Below are 15,953 nucleotides of genomic sequence, written 5' to 3'. Positions count from 1 at the left end.
GAATGACGTGCCTCAAAGGGTATAAGATGCTAGATAGTATGTGAAAAAAGAAACTTGTGAGTTTTTATGAGCAAAATAAACATTACTGGTTGGTATGAGAGGCCGGATTGGTATGAGAGGCCGGATATTATATAAATGGTTAAATATGTTAATGAAACAAAAAAATACACATTTTTACTTGTTACATTAGTGCCATCCATGTTGTATGATCTGACCTAACCCCACATCATGTGTTGTGTCCTCATTTTGACTGGACTCAATTGTTTGAACATACAGTACATTGGACATTTGGGGTCCAATTCTCATGCATTATGCATTCAGAAAGGCTAAATTCGTATGAACTAACCAAATGTTAGTGTGGCTCTCAGTTTATTAAAATCTTTTTATGACTAATTGGATAGAGCATATATCGTCGGTTTTTCATAATTGCATTGCTCTAATTATACAGGTTTACCTACACTAGCTGTTGTATGGTATACAAATTTACATTCTTTTTAATTCAAATTTATAAAATATATATATATATATATATATATGTATAAGTACGTAGAACATCGCAATGCTTTAATTCAGAAATACTCCTTGTGAAACTCAAACCGAGTCGATGTCTTGTGACTCATCTCATATGATAGTTTCTTCAGCTCCTTAGCCAACACTGGCATCCCACAATAAAACACTCCTGAAAAACAAACAACTTTTCTCAACTTTGACTCACAGTTTGGTCAATCGATTGAATCGCGATTTTCGAGATTTGTTTACCTATGGTTGTATTTGGATGTTTTGATGCTACCTTGCTGAACACCTCTCTCCAATTTGGCCTAGCAAAATGTGTCCTTACCTACAACAATATTTATGCATTTTATTAGTCTAAATCTAGCATATTAGATTAATGTAGCATTGAAGCTAGTTAGTTATTTATTAAGATGATCATACTCTAGTGCCAGATAAGATGTCAACTCCATGTTTAGCATGAGTAAGTGCTTGAACCATAGTGATTAAAGTTGATCTAGCATCACCCTCTTCATAAACGCTTGTAAGATAATTGTGCATCTCAATTTGACCCTGTTATCACAATCATATCAATTAGTAGACTGAAATGACATATATCAAGATTTAAACAAGTATGCTAATTAATTACTTTGTGATCCATTTCCGCGACTTCATTCATGACTCCTTTAAACCACTCAAACGAGCCGGGCTCCCTAGTGACCCAATAGAAATTTGCACTTTTAATCTTTCTTGATTTCTTCTTTTCATTTGATGATGCCATACTTGAAGATGCTACACTCGTAAGACTATCCCCCGACATACTCGTTTCTGTGTTTGAATCTGTTTGGTCTTCTACTGCCCTGTTATTGTTTAATAAGTCTCTAAGAATACTTATAAAAGGCGTGGCTCCGATTCCAAGCCCCACAAGAAGTAACACATCATAGTTCCTGTAGTCTTGCGCTGGTGCACCGTAAGGTCCATCCAACAGTAGCTTTGGTAACCTGCATTATTTACTTTTTTCACTTGAGTTTTCTAATTTTAATCATGCATATAAGTATAACAAACATTGTTTTTTAATGCCAGATGAAATTACGCTTTTGAATCGACTTCCCCAAGCTTCTTAAACTTGGCTCGCCCAATTGTGCAAGAAGATCCATGATCGTTGGTTAATACTTGCTTCAGTTCTTGGGTCCAGTCTCCAACTGTCCGGATGTGAACACTCAAGTAATCGTCTCCTGGTGATGAAGTTATTGAAAAGGGATGCCTGAAACATTGTCAAAAAGTTTTAAGAAAAAATCTCCGCACGCTATTGAAATTGATAGATAAAGTGGGGACGGTAGGTGATATATAGTTATATACTTATATACCATTCAAATGAAGAGATTGAAGGGCATTGCAGAAATATGTACTGCCCACTCCGGTATTTGAAACAATTCGGTTTAGACATAATTATGCTGAATACATCTCCTGGTAAGATAGAAACCTGAGATAAAAAAGCATGTTATCAGTAGATTTTATGTTAATTGTTTGATAAATTATTTGCCTTCTTAACATATAGTATATTCTCACCTTTATGATTTTAGGGGAGAAGTGTTCCGAACGTCCTGTTCTTAGACTTCTCTCGGCTGCATATATTAAGATTGGAACCGAGATGTACATCCATGTCTGTGAAATTGAAACATATGTTCACGGTGAGAAAAAAAAATCAAATTTATAAGATTTACACTAATATTTTAATTGTGTTCCTACAACAAGAGAGAAAACATCTTACTGTCTTTTGAGTCCAGTTATGAACCAAGAACAAGAATGATCCATGAACCAATAGCAATATGTAGACCAAACCAAAAAGATGATGCGAAAACCAAAACGCATTGAATCCAGTTAACCGGTTGAATGGTGATGGCAGCTTCAAAACATTTCTTCTAAAATACCGCGAAGCTAAGGTGAATGCAAATGACATTAATATCAGCATTGTGATCCCAGTCACGCCTTCAACCCCGACTATTAACTCCTTGTATGTCGGCTTCTTATAATGGAAATCTGATGCTATAAGAGCAAACTTTTCTGGTGAAGAGTTAACCAACCGAGGAAAATCACAGATCATATGGTTTCCAGCATGCAAGCCGATTCCAACAGCTATTGCAAAAGCAATTATCTGCAATTCAAATGGATTTTATCAAGTTCATGGCACGCAAATAAACCATCATAAAGTATATTAACAATTACCTTGTGAAAATTGATATTGTCGTCAAAAGGGATGAAAAATCGAGCGCGTGTAGACCTTAAGAACGTTAACATGTTTCTACAAACGGGTAGAAGAATAAGAGCCATATTGAGTTTGAGGGTTTCAGCAGCCCCTTTAGCAGTGGTCAAACAATACCCCATGACATGAAAAGCAGCCTGGTTTTTGTACTGCATAAATTTCCATGTAAATAAACAAGCCATGGTTAAAAACCATAGCAGTAAAATCCAAGTTCTTTGCCAGTTTTCTAACAAAATCCACTTTACACAATGAGTTAACCGATGGACAATGCTTTTAGGCTTTAGCGAATTCAAGTTTTGACTCCACCCGCCACTTGCTATGCTCAGAGGTCTACTGTAATTCATGTAAGCTTCCCTTTGTAGAAGAAGTGTTTCCAGCTGCCATAACTGAAAAGAAACCGTTGCGTGCTATTTCTTAATTGTAAATTGAAAGAGTGAGCTTTTTATTTTCTTTTTAATCTAATGTACCTCAATATAGCCAAGATTTTCGGGGTCTAGTTCTTCCATGATTAAAGAAGCGTATTCGTCGGCTTGTTCTTTCAACTTTGACAATCTATTTGCTGCGGCACTAAGCACTAGCAGCTGCATATATGTTATGTAATATGAGAAATGATTTTAAAAAGAATTTTTATAAACGAATCTTGTGTACAAAACAAATATAAATATGCACCTCTTGTATCTCATCCCGTGTGATTCTTCCGTCTTCGTTGCTGTCGGCCCTAGGTTTACAAGAAAGAAGAAAGAATCATGAAAACTTGCATAGCAAGGAACAAAAATCACAAATTGGCCAACTTCATCATCAGAGCATATGAAGAATATGGTTTAAAATCTTGAATTGGGTAGCAAAGTGATAAACACATGAGTCGGAGTAACAAATGTCACATGTCCAGTACAAACTGTGTTTTTTCTTATCCGTGAATTTACCGGTAAGAGTTCTAACAGTAAAAAAGTATGGTTAAGTAATTTTGTTTTAGATTATATGTCGTAATCTCAAAAGACAATGTGAGGTCTGATTTAATAAAATAACTTGTATTGGTTGTGACTTGCTAACAAGCAAAGACAAGTCAAGATGAAAACTGACACAAAAATTTATTCTTTAATAAGAAAGAATATTGATCATAGCATTATTTTTCTAAACCCACAAAAACAATCATATATTCATATGTGGTAGACTTTATTATTATATTCCTTGTAGCCGGTTTGGCTACCGAGCATGCCAAATGACCATACTACCATAAATTTAATCATAACCATGAACACCATAAACTTAATTTGTTGAATGAACTTAAGGGCTAACTAGTAATTTCACATTTTAACAAGCTCGAAGAGCCATTGAATGTTTTGAGTTTTTGACTTTGATTTCGTTTCTGACTTTCTTCCTATTTGCCGCGAAACAGAATTCTTAAATCTTTTGACATTTTGTTTGTAAATTATAGCATTTTCCTTTCTTTCCTACCAGGTAATTAGGTAAAACCACTTCTCGAAGCCGGCGACCTCTACTATGAGAAGTAACCAGGCTACCACTAAACCAGAAGGCCGTAATGGCAACATTCTCAATATTCCAGTTGACATCAATGGATAAAATTAGAGTTACAAGAGACATACATGTCGAAGAAGATCTGCAGACGAGCATCAAAACTTTGATCTGAAATCTGTAACCAAAATTCATGAAGCTCCGCTTTCGTGATCTTCCCCAGTTTCTGTTGTCGTCTTCTCGCCAATGCATCGAATACTCCCAACGCAAACTCCTTTGAATCCGCCATTCCTGAAAAAAAACACAAACCATAAAGTTTTAATGGGGTTGAAGCGCAACTTGTTATCCCTTTACCTGTCACTTAATTTATTATAACTGTTTGAATGATAATTTCAAAGTATTTAAAAAAACAAATTCTTCCATTTTAACGGTCACCTATGCATTCAGCGAAATCCTCCCGAGCTAACAATCCATCTTCCTTAGCAAGACACGCAAACCGCGCCTCGACGTTCTTCCACAGCTCGTTAACATCGGTACATGTTGTTTTGCTAATAAACCGGAGACCTCCTAGAGCTCTTTGCGCACTCGATTTGGTTCGAATTAGTTGAGCTTTCTTTTTCCTAGCATCTCTAGACGCGAGCACTCGCTCCACTCGGTCCACACTCGCATCCGAAGAAGAAGCACGCGACGAAGAGGATGTCAACCACGAGAATTTCCTACGAAGCCTGGACGAGGCGGCTCTAGCAAGCGGAGACTGTGAAGGAAGATGGAGATTACTAGAATTGTTATTGTTAGCCGTGGGAGTGACACTGCATAATATAATGGAATCATCTTCCAATTCCAACGTGACTTCAACTAAATCCTGATCATTGTTTCGACGTAAATCGTTAAGGAATATAGGAAGCATTGCGCCTCCGATTCCATAGTCATTGGAATTGGAATGATCAAGGTCCAATATCCGGCTGAAGTTGGATATTCCATCCGAACCGCGGCTACTCCCTGGTGACTCAGACCTCATGATTAGTGAATATGATTCTTTGAAGCTACATGAATTTGCATCAACATGTAAGGAATGTAATGGAATGGGATGAAAGAGTGGAAATGGCCTCTCAACCGAAGCGATGGGAGCACACGAATTCAACGCTTGTGTGTTGAGAGTAGTTGAGTCTTGTTTCTTTAACCCCCTATCTTTTCCAACTTAATTCCACCTTGCTATTATAAATTATTACTATATATACACAATACACCCACCCTCCCATTTTCAAATTTTCAATATGCTTATTTTTGCAAAATTAGTCCTTCTACTTTCTCATGGTTACTCTTTCTCCCCCATCTAGATTTCTTGTACTTGATGATCGTAGTCATTGTACAACCAACCCATGTTTGTACTTTTAAGTAGTGAATCACAATGAGTTTATGGTACCAAATCTTTTTGAAAAGGTTTAGTATTCATTTTACGATAACTAAAATGCAACATACAACATCATAATGGTGCATTTTGCGGGTAAACATGGTTTTAACATCAATCTACAAATTATCACACGATATGCTATGAAATGAGTAGGAAACTGGAAATTCAAACACATAAGAGCATTATAACAAACTTGACTAAATCAAAAATAATAATCCATGTGTAATCTACGAAACACGTTGGTGTAACAAGATAAAACTAAGTAAAACAAAAACATCATACAAGATAACCAAACAATTCAAAAGAAGCATTTGAAATATAGATTCTTAATATGTCCTCATCCCATAGTCCTATGTAGGTTAACTCGGGTCTAGCCATCACTATTAGAGCCTATCCCCATGGGTTCTGGGATACCCTCCATTAGGACGGTGCCTAATAGGCTATTAACATCATCCTCCCCGGCTTGGAAGGGACTCAATGACCTGCTAGTCTTCTTCCTTGGTAGACAGTGGTGAAACTTGGGCTTAATCAAAGGGGTGGCCGAAGTCGCGGTTTAGGTGTGTCTGGACTCAACACCTACAAAAATTTTTGAACGAAATCGTGAAAATTAACACTAATTAATAAGCGAAAAAAATGTTGGTAACTAAGAGAAAGAACAAAAGTGAACAACGATATTCTCAAACAAGGGTTTTACTTCATTCAATTGAAATCAAATAGGACTGCATACATAAAAGGGAAACGACCTAGGCTTTTATAGCCATATAATCAAACGTAAATAAACTAAAATTCAGAAAAACTAGGAGCGCAACTCGATCATAATATAACTAACGTCTCTTATTCAAACTCAAAGACTTAGCAATTGTAACAAACTTCTGACTCGGCTTAATCCCTTGCACGTGCCTGATATATGTGAAATATTTTTAACACCCTCCTTTAATTCACATTCTTTAACTCCAAGGATCTAAAATACACAAACTTTTCTTTTGGGAGGGCCTTTGTTAAGACATCTGCTACTTGATCATTAGTACCACAATAGTCCAGCTTGATCTGTATTTGCTTAACCATATCTCTAATAAAGTGAAACTTCAATTCAATGTGCTTAGACTTGCTGTGAAGGAACAGATACCTTGATAAACATTTTGCAGACTTGTTATCACAATAAATAGTTGTGGCGCCTTCTTGTTTCCATCCCAGATCCTCTAGCACTCCTCTTAACCAAATAGCTTGACATGTGGCACTAGTAGCAACCACATACTCAGCTTCCCTGCTTGAGGCCACTGTTGACTGCTTCTTTGTATTCCAAGTAACTCACTTCCTCCATTTGTAAATGCCTAAGCTGAAACACTCATTTGATCATCTATGCATCCGGCCCAACCACTGTCTGAATACCCAACAAGCTCAACTTTCTTGCCACCTTTAGACTTCGCATACTAGAGACCAAACTTGCTAGTACCTTTCAAATACTTCATGATTCTTTTAACTGCTCCCATATGCAGTTTTGAGGGAGACTGCATGGACCTTGACACATAACTGACTGGAAAAGCTATATCGAGTCTAGTATGTGTAAGGTACATCAATCCTCCCACCATACTTCTATACATAGCGGGGTTTACTTTGTCTGCCACATCATCAATCTACAACTTATCATTAGGATTCATGGGAATACTTTCTTCCTTGCAATTACTCATACCATGTTTTTAGGCAGATCGTCAAGATACTTTTCTTGAGACACAAAGATCAGTTTGCTTGATTTCTAGCCCCAGGAAGAAACGAAGAAGCCCAAGATCAGTCATCTCAAAACTGGTCATCATTCCATGTTTAAATTCAGCAACTAACACATTTATGATATAAATAACATCATCTACATAAATACCTACAAAGGTAACTTCATTATTACTTGTTCTTTTGATGTACAATGTAGGCTCATTCTCACTTCTTTGATAACCATTGTGAGTAAAATAAGTATCAATCTTGGAATACCAAGACCTCGGGGCATGCTTCAACCCATATAGCGCCTTGTAAAGCATGTACATATGGACTTCTTTGCCTTCAATCAGAAAGCCTTCAGGTTGATGAACAAAGGTTTCTTCTTCAAGATTCCCATTGAGAAAGGTTGATTTCACATCTAATTGGTACAATGACCAACCTAAATAGGCTGCAATAGATAAAATCAATATTATTGTTTCAACCATGGCCCCATGAGCAAACGTCTCCTGAAAATCAATTCCTTCCTTTTATGAATACCATCTTGCCACGAATCTGGTCTTATAATTGATCACATCACCTTGAGGATTCACTCTAGTCTTGTATAACCATTTAACACCAATGACATTCCTGTTTGACAGGAGGCTGAACAAGTTTCCCGGTGTTGTTATGGTTTATTGCATCCAGTTCTTCTTCCATAGTAGCCAGCCACTCCACGATTTGACAAGTATCATTGTAAGTTTGAGGATCAGTGGCGGACAAAGAAAATTGACAGGACTGCATCAATTCATCAAGGTTTCTGATCTTCAATGGTGTGGTACTAGAATCCGTCAGAGAAATTCGAGAACTAGCATTAGTTGGAGTGACAAATGAAGGAGAAGGTACATCACCTTGATTTGAACTTTGACCAGCATCTGAAGTTGAAGGTGTATCATGAGCAGCTTCATCATCTAACTTTTCTTTGGAATCATCAACTGATATGATTCATTAACCTTCTTGCCTTTCTAATCCCATTGAGAATCTTCAAGGAACTCCACATCCCTTCTTGTACTTACCTTTTTAGTGAGAGGATCATACAACTTGTACCCTTTGGTCTTTAAAGAGTATCCAATAAAAATACACTTGACTGACCTATGATCCATTTTCCTTCTCAACTGAGACAATACTAGGCCATAAGCAATACACCCAAACACACTCATGTTATTTACCACATGCTTTCTATTCATCCATACTTCAAAAGGTGTTTTAGATACAAGGGACTTAGTTGGTGACAAATTAAGAGTATATATTGCAGTAGCAGCAACCTCTGTCCAGAAATAATTAGGAAGTTGTTTTGCTTTCAACCTGCTTCTAGTGAGATTTAAAACAGTTCTATTTCTCCTTTCGGAAACCCCATTCACTCAGGGGTGTAACGAGCCGTTAATTCTCTTTTTATTCCACTAGTTTCATAAAATGTAATAAACTCCCTTGAACAGTTCCCAACCCATATATGTCCTTAAATCTTTAAGTTGATGGCCACTTTGCTTTCAACCAAAGCTTTAAAGATTTTAAACTTAATAAATGCTTCTGAATTACTCTCCATGAAGTATACCCATCACATTTGTGAATAATCATCAACAAATAAAATAAAGTACTTACTTCCACCTAAGCTAGATATTTGCATTAGACCACATACATCAGAGTGCTCAAGCTCCAGTTTCTGAGTGGCTTTCTAAGTGTTAATAGGAAATAAGTGCCTGATTTGCTTTCCCAAAATATACCCTTCACATAATTCAAATGGTTTGATTTAAGGTAGCCCGTGTAACATACCTTTTTCATGTAGTGTTTGCAGGCCTTCATGATTCAAATGCCCGAACCTAAAGTGCCAAAGTGTAGACAATTGGTCACTCTTAGGTGACTTGGTGCATGGTTTAGCCTTTGCAGCATCAAGTAGAAACATGTTGATAGGTGCTAACATAACCCTGATCATTTCTGATTGTTTTTCCTTATGCACGGTTGAGCAAGCACCATCATCAAAATGTAATGCAAATCCCCTTCTCATAAGTTGTCAAACACTTAATAAATTATACTCTAACATAGGTGCATAGTATACATAACACAATTTTTTAGAGGTAGCATCACCAGTGTTGATTATGATGTCACCTTTCCCTTCCACTTTCACATGTTTCTTGTCACCAAGTTTTACATGAATCTTGAATGACTGATCTAGCTTTGTAAATCCTTCTTTAACCCCGGTCATATGGTTGGAACACCCATAGTCAATGAACCATAGTGAATTGTTGGTGTGTGACTCCGAGTTGGCCATTAGTATGAATTCTTGGGACTGTCCTTCCAAGATATCTTCATCAATAAGTGCAAGAAACAGTCTTTGATCGTCATTCTCTACTGATGTGTCTTCTTGTTTTGCAGCCACATTAACATATGCCTCATCATTATACCAGCAGTCCCTCTTTACATAACCAAACCCGTTGTAATGGTAACATTGTGGACCCTGGCCTCTTTCTCCTGACCTTCCACGGCCTCTGCCTCTGTGCATTACATACCACGACCTCTACCTCATGGACCATTTGAGCCCCCTTCACTAGGGTTTCTTATTTCATTATGCATGGCTTGTAAAGCATGTTCATATGTCCTCATATCAGTTTTCTCATCATCATTGTGCCCCAACATCCTTTCTTCATATGACTGTAATGACCCCATTAACTTCATCGGAGTTAGTTCAGATAGATCATGGGCAACCTCAATAGAAGGCACCACATAATCTAATTTGGGGTCAGGCTTCTCAGTATTTTTTAAACAACCTACTGACGAGTCACTTCTTCACCATAGGCACGCTTTTGGCTCACAATAGCCATAACTCGGGAGAAATAATCACTTATCATCTCTCCTTTCTTTATTTGCAGATTCTCAAAGTCTCTTCGTAGACTTTGCAACTTCACAGCTTGAACTTGAGAGTCCCCCCTAGAACTCGATCTTGAGGGTATCCCAAGTTTCTTTAGCACCGGATGTCGTGGCTATCCTTGAAAACAACTAGTCATGGATACCTTGCTGGATCAAGGCCATAGCTCTGGCATCCTTCATAATGGCTTCACAGTAGGCCTGTGCGTTAGTTTCTTGTTAAGTGACACCAGCTTCAACAAGGTTCCACAGATCCTTCAATCTTAGGATGTTCTTCATATGGATATTCCAATGCTCGTAACCCTCCCCTTTAAAAATTGGGATTTTGGAGTTGTTTTCAGGCTCACTCATTTTGATAGGGTTCTCATAGGCTTACAAATCAGGAAGGGATATGTACTCACACACCTTGTCTCTTATACCACAATGTTGGTAACCAAAAGCAAGAACAAAAATGAACAACGATATTATCAAACAAGGTTTTTAATTTATTCAGTTGAAATCAAATAGGATTGCATACATAAAAAGGGAAAAGACCTAGGATTTTACAGCCATACAATCTAAAGTAAATAAACTAAAATTCAGAAAAACTAGGAACTTAATTCAGGCATAGTATGACCAACGTCCCCTTTTCAAACTCAAAGCCTTAGCAATTGTAACAAAGTTCTAACTCAGCTTAATCCCTTGCGCGTGCCTATATATGTGAATTATTTTTTAACAAAAACCGGGGGTGACCAGGGACACCCCAGGTCCTTCATAACCTTCGCCCCTTGTAGTAGAATGCATTTACGATCTATCAAATTTAGCAATACATTCAGCAACAGAATAATGTTGTTGGGTCAGTTTATGGCAATCCAAGAACATATATTTTTGATAATTGATTGGAAGAAATTTAGCTTGTAATAATTTGTTCATCTTTTTCCATGATTCAACCTTATATTCCCCGTCTTAACTGCGCCCACCTTGACTTTGAGGTGATTCGGTATATCCTGTAACTCAAAATCCCTTTCCACGCTGCTCGACTAGTCGATGAAATCATCTGGTTGTGTGATACCTTCAAAATCGGGGATCTCCGCCTACAAACCCAAATCTTGCAACAATCACCTTGATTGTGATCATGAAATCGATTGGGTGGGGGTTCACCATAAGGATTCATAAGGCGCACAAACTGTTTAAACCATAATTTACATCTAAATAAAAATAATAGTTAATTACGGCTAAAAGACCTTGTTTTGGATCCTAGGATATTGCAGGGATTGGCATTTTGTGAATGATCATTATTCATTTATCATAGTGTTTTTGTTCATTAGGACGTTATTTTGTTTTAGCTCGCATAGATGTTCATTGTAATTATGTTCGTTAATTATAGTGTTTTTGTTCATTATAATTATGTTCATTATTAATTATGTTTTTTTTTCATTGTAATTATATTATTCACGGTGTTTTTCTTCTTTGTAACTATGGTTAGATGAGTTATATGTTTGTTCAATGTAATTATGTTGTGTTTTTGTTCATTGCAATTATGCTCATAAAGTTTAGAAGCAATTAGGAGATTCTTTTTTGTTTGCTTGAATCAAGACTAAATTATATGAATTTATTATAACACGAAAGACCACAATGTCCTTTTATGTTGTCATACCCTCAAAATCCACTAACGGAGTTTTACCGTCAGAGGGTGTGAACTAACAGAATCGGAATCATTAGTTATGTCAAATACCATAATTAAAGTTTCAAAAACAACCAAGACGTACAAGTCTTAAGTAAAAATGCGGAAGCGTAAACTGTAAAGCAAATAGTTGCGCCATACAGGACGACTTAAAACACAGTTATCATGATAAAATTTAAAAGAAGTTTAAAACAATAGAGTTCAGAGAATGCATGTCCTATACCACTAGCCCGCCTCGGCTACCTGAGATAAACATACTAAAAGTGTCAACACAGGGTTGGTGAGTTCACAAGTTTACAAATATTAAGCGTTGCGTTTTAGCGTTACCATATAGTGTTAAGTCAATTATATATCAATAGGTAGCTAACTTATCAAGCATGTATTACTAAGTGTTCGACACCGAAGCTGACTGTTTATACGATTGCCTTGCCACCATGTCAACCACGGCCATGGTAATGTGTTAGCCAAAATTACACCCACTCGACCTACAGTCGAGTTTAGAGTCGGGTGGGGTTTGTCAAACCCAGTAGTACTACTCAAAGGTGACTCGCTATTATCCAATATTAACCGGTTCGATTGTTCAAAAGGACTTAGTTGGTTTGTAGCCACTTAGCCTTACAAGTGATATATAAAGACTAACAAAATCTAAAGTGTTGGAGTATGTTATCTCCCCCTAATAAAAGCGTTAAAGAGTAAAAGGCGCCGTGAAACTCACTGTTTGCGAAGTTATCAAAAATCCGAGAAAAGAGTGCGTCAAAGAAATCCTCAATAGTTCTCTAAAAACAAAATGAGATTTCTAAGTGTTTGAACTACGAGTGAGTCTCTAGACTCGACACATAAAAGTTATGCATGAGATGTGTTCGTGTTACGTTTGTGAAACAAGTGCAACTCGACAAACACGTTGGTGATAAGTTACATGTGTGAACAAGTATAGTTTTAAGTGTTACTACGGTACATCATCAGTAAAATATCTACCACAAGGGCAAATATATCAAACACATAGTAAACATCGGTCAAATAATCACTTTTCATGTTAAATCAAAGAATTCAGCAGCTAAGTTACCAAGACAGATTTTAACACATCAAGATTACTCTATTTCACTAACCATACATGTAGATAAAATCACCAAAAATTCATCACAGAAGCACACAGAAGTTAGGTTTCTGAAAATATTTATTATTATATTTTTATTACATACGGTTTTCTCAAAAGGATCAAAACAACACAGTAAGCACACAGTAGTCATTATCATGCGCAACAAAACTTTATTTACTATTCCCGTTACATGGTTAATCCAATTAATGCAAGGACAATTGAGTTAGATTCCACACTCAAATCATTAACTTCCAGAAGTAGAATCAACTCAATTGGTCTTGTCGTTTGTTAGATATACTATTTACAAAACAGCCTACAAGAAGACTTCCCAAATCAGACTTGCGCAACATATAATAAAAACTAACTTCCACACGTCCAAAAATTATAAACTCGGACTCTTTAGAAACTAGACTCGACCTAATACATCATAGAATCAATAATCACTTCGAAGAACATAATTAACATCAAGTTACAGTCATTTTAACATGCAATTATGATTCTGTCCAGCATCAGTTTTCACCAAAAACTCAACAAACTACTAATCTATGAACCAAAAACCATACATACAACCCTAACTCATCAATAATCAATATATTTAGCATTTAGGGTTTATGATTATCATGTTTAATCATGCAAGCACATCAATGGAATGAATTAAGGGGGTGTTTAGTTACCTAGTTAATACTTTAACCCTTCAATCAAGCTTGTAGATGTAGTGTATGTGTGTGTGTGTGTGGGTGTTGTTTGTTCGGCCGATCCAAGGGGAGGGGGGCTGCCGATCGCAAAAGGGAGAGAGGGGAGAGGAGGGTTAGGGTTTATTGGTTAATGTTGTTTATATATGAATTGATTATATTATAAGTTACACATCACACCCTAAACTTCTAGTTTAGTTTAATTCTAGTATAAACTAGTCAATCACCTCCATAATATGATGTTATACATACAAGCACAAATTTACACATATAAACGTAACACATAATTATATCAAGTACTTGTTTATAATATTTATTGTTTGTTCACCAACGGTTTGAGTCGACTCGTGTGTGATTCGGTGAAACTCCGAAAGACTACTTGTGTAATGATTGTCATGTGTTATTTAACTCTAATTAAATGCAATTTGAAATGCGTTAACCGGAATGACATAGTTCGTGTGATATTGCGTTTGAATTAACAGAGTTCGGATTAACGAAGTTAACCTAAAATTGACAAGTGTCACATCATTCCCATGTTGAAAGAATTTGCGTCCCGAAAATTTGTGTCATGTCGCGAATTCGCGATAGCTACCTGAAAAAGGCAAAAATTTTCAGTTTGTCACATATGTAAAAAATACACTTATTGAATAGAAAAATTGGATTTTAATAATCTCAACTAAATGTTATTGGCCGATAATAATCTCAACTGAGTTTATTCCTGCTGGTGATCCAAAAATTTTTTTATAAAAAAATGGCTTTTAGTGGTTCCTAGTTAAAAAAAAAAAAAACTTAACATCCTTAAGTTTTTATCGACTTTCAAACTGAATTTTTAAGGCTTTTGGTCAGAATGAGAATACGAGTTAATTGATGTAAAACTTAACTCGAAACGATGCTCCAAAGAGCTTGATAGTACTTCAAATCGGGTGTTTAAACTTCCAATTAACCAAAAGTAAGTCGTTTGGAGCATTGTTCGAGCTAAGTTTTACATCAATCGACTCGTATCACCTTCCAATCAGAAGTCCTGTGAATTCATTTTAAAATTTAGAAAAAACCTAACACCGCTAAGTTTTTTTAACGAGGGCCGCTAAGAGCCAATTTTTTTTAAAATTTGAGACCATCAATGAAAATAAACTCAGTTGGGATAATTATCGACCAATATCGTTTAATTGAGATTATTAAAATCCAATTTGCCTATTGAATATAACACGCCTATCAATTAGTCTAACTTTCCATCTTGACTAATGAAACATTCCTTTTATGTTTTTTAGACACAATGTTTTTTTTTTAAGTTTAATCTCACCTTGTATGTGTATACACAAACATGTGTGTGCATGTGTGCGTGGAGTCAATATATATCAAAAGGGAGGGGGGGGATCGAATGAATCGCACAAATGATGTAGCAGCACATGTACATTTACTTACAAGTAGTTGTGGACTTGTGGATGCATTGTTGTAAAAGTTTTAGTGTATACTAAACTCGCGCGCATAGTTTACTCGCGTGCATAGTTTACTTATACATTATATGATAGAAAATTAGATGCACATTCACTCTAGTCTAAAATGTGTCATATTATACGCTTTGTACGGTTTTCTGATGCATTCGAAGTAATGTGTATGGTTACTTATGGTAAGATGTAATGAATTTTGTTGGGAGGTTGAGAGCAACATATATATGAGTAGAGATGCACAAACCGGTTCGGGTTGAACCCGGTTCGGTTTGGTCAACAAAAGTCAAAACCGGTTTATGAAGAGGTAGGTCCCAGCAGAGCCCAGTTGGACCCGCAAGACTCACCTTGAACAGGGACGTCTGCGCGGTTGGACCCGCAAGACTCACCAAAGGGACGTCTGCGCAAAGACCAACTGGATCTGCAGGACCCACCACGCTCAGAGATATGACGTCCTTACGCGCAGTACGCAAGCTGTTCCCGCAGGAAAAGCCTCCCAAAGGTAACGTACTCCGCCTGTTCCCGCAGCTGCGGATACTAGCCATCAGGGAAGGCTACCCGCACTAACAGCAAGGCTACACGCACAAGGCACTAACTCTCAAATAATTCAGTAGTCACCTGAAGAAGGAATGAGCAAGCCGGGAATACTCCCGCAGAAAGCCGGGAATACTCCCGCCCAAAGCCGGGAATACTCCCGCCCAAATGAGCCAGTCCGTACACTACTGGAGGATCTTTTGTACTGTACCTGCCAAGGTATGGACAAAAGATCTGACCAAAGCAGCGACAGCTCACTGACAACAGTACGACGAGCAGCACGCT

The 15,953-nt window shown here is 37.0% G+C and overlaps 1 protein-coding gene across 1 annotated transcript; it reads right to left on the bottom strand.

Moving 5' to 3' along the window:
* Window positions 1-180: 180 nt before the first annotated feature.
* LOC143630176 (respiratory burst oxidase homolog protein E-like) lies at window positions 181-5,695 on the bottom strand. Its single transcript, XM_077099256.1, has 13 exons — window positions 4,661-5,695; window positions 4,357-4,516; window positions 3,422-3,470; window positions 3,220-3,333; window positions 2,716-3,138; window positions 2,261-2,644; window positions 2,059-2,154; window positions 1,857-1,972; window positions 1,583-1,753; window positions 1,139-1,490; window positions 934-1,062; window positions 760-838; window positions 181-679 (listed from the first exon to the last, which is right to left on the bottom strand). The coding sequence occupies exons 1-13, from the start codon at window positions 5,241-5,243 to the stop codon at window positions 570-572; spliced, it is 2,766 nt and encodes a 921-aa protein (XP_076955371.1). The 5' UTR covers window positions 5,244-5,695; the 3' UTR covers window positions 181-569.
* Between the last annotated feature and the right edge of the window lie 10,258 nt (window positions 5,696-15,953).

The sequence above is a fragment of the Bidens hawaiensis genome, unplaced genomic scaffold, assembly GCF_021521415.1.
Source record: "Bidens hawaiensis isolate Kalapana, Puna unplaced genomic scaffold, B.hawaiensis_p1.1 tig00005588_1, whole genome shotgun sequence".
NCBI lineage: Eukaryota > Viridiplantae > Streptophyta > Magnoliopsida > Asterales > Asteraceae > Bidens > Bidens hawaiensis.
This window is presented reverse-complemented; position numbering and strand designations above follow the sequence as displayed.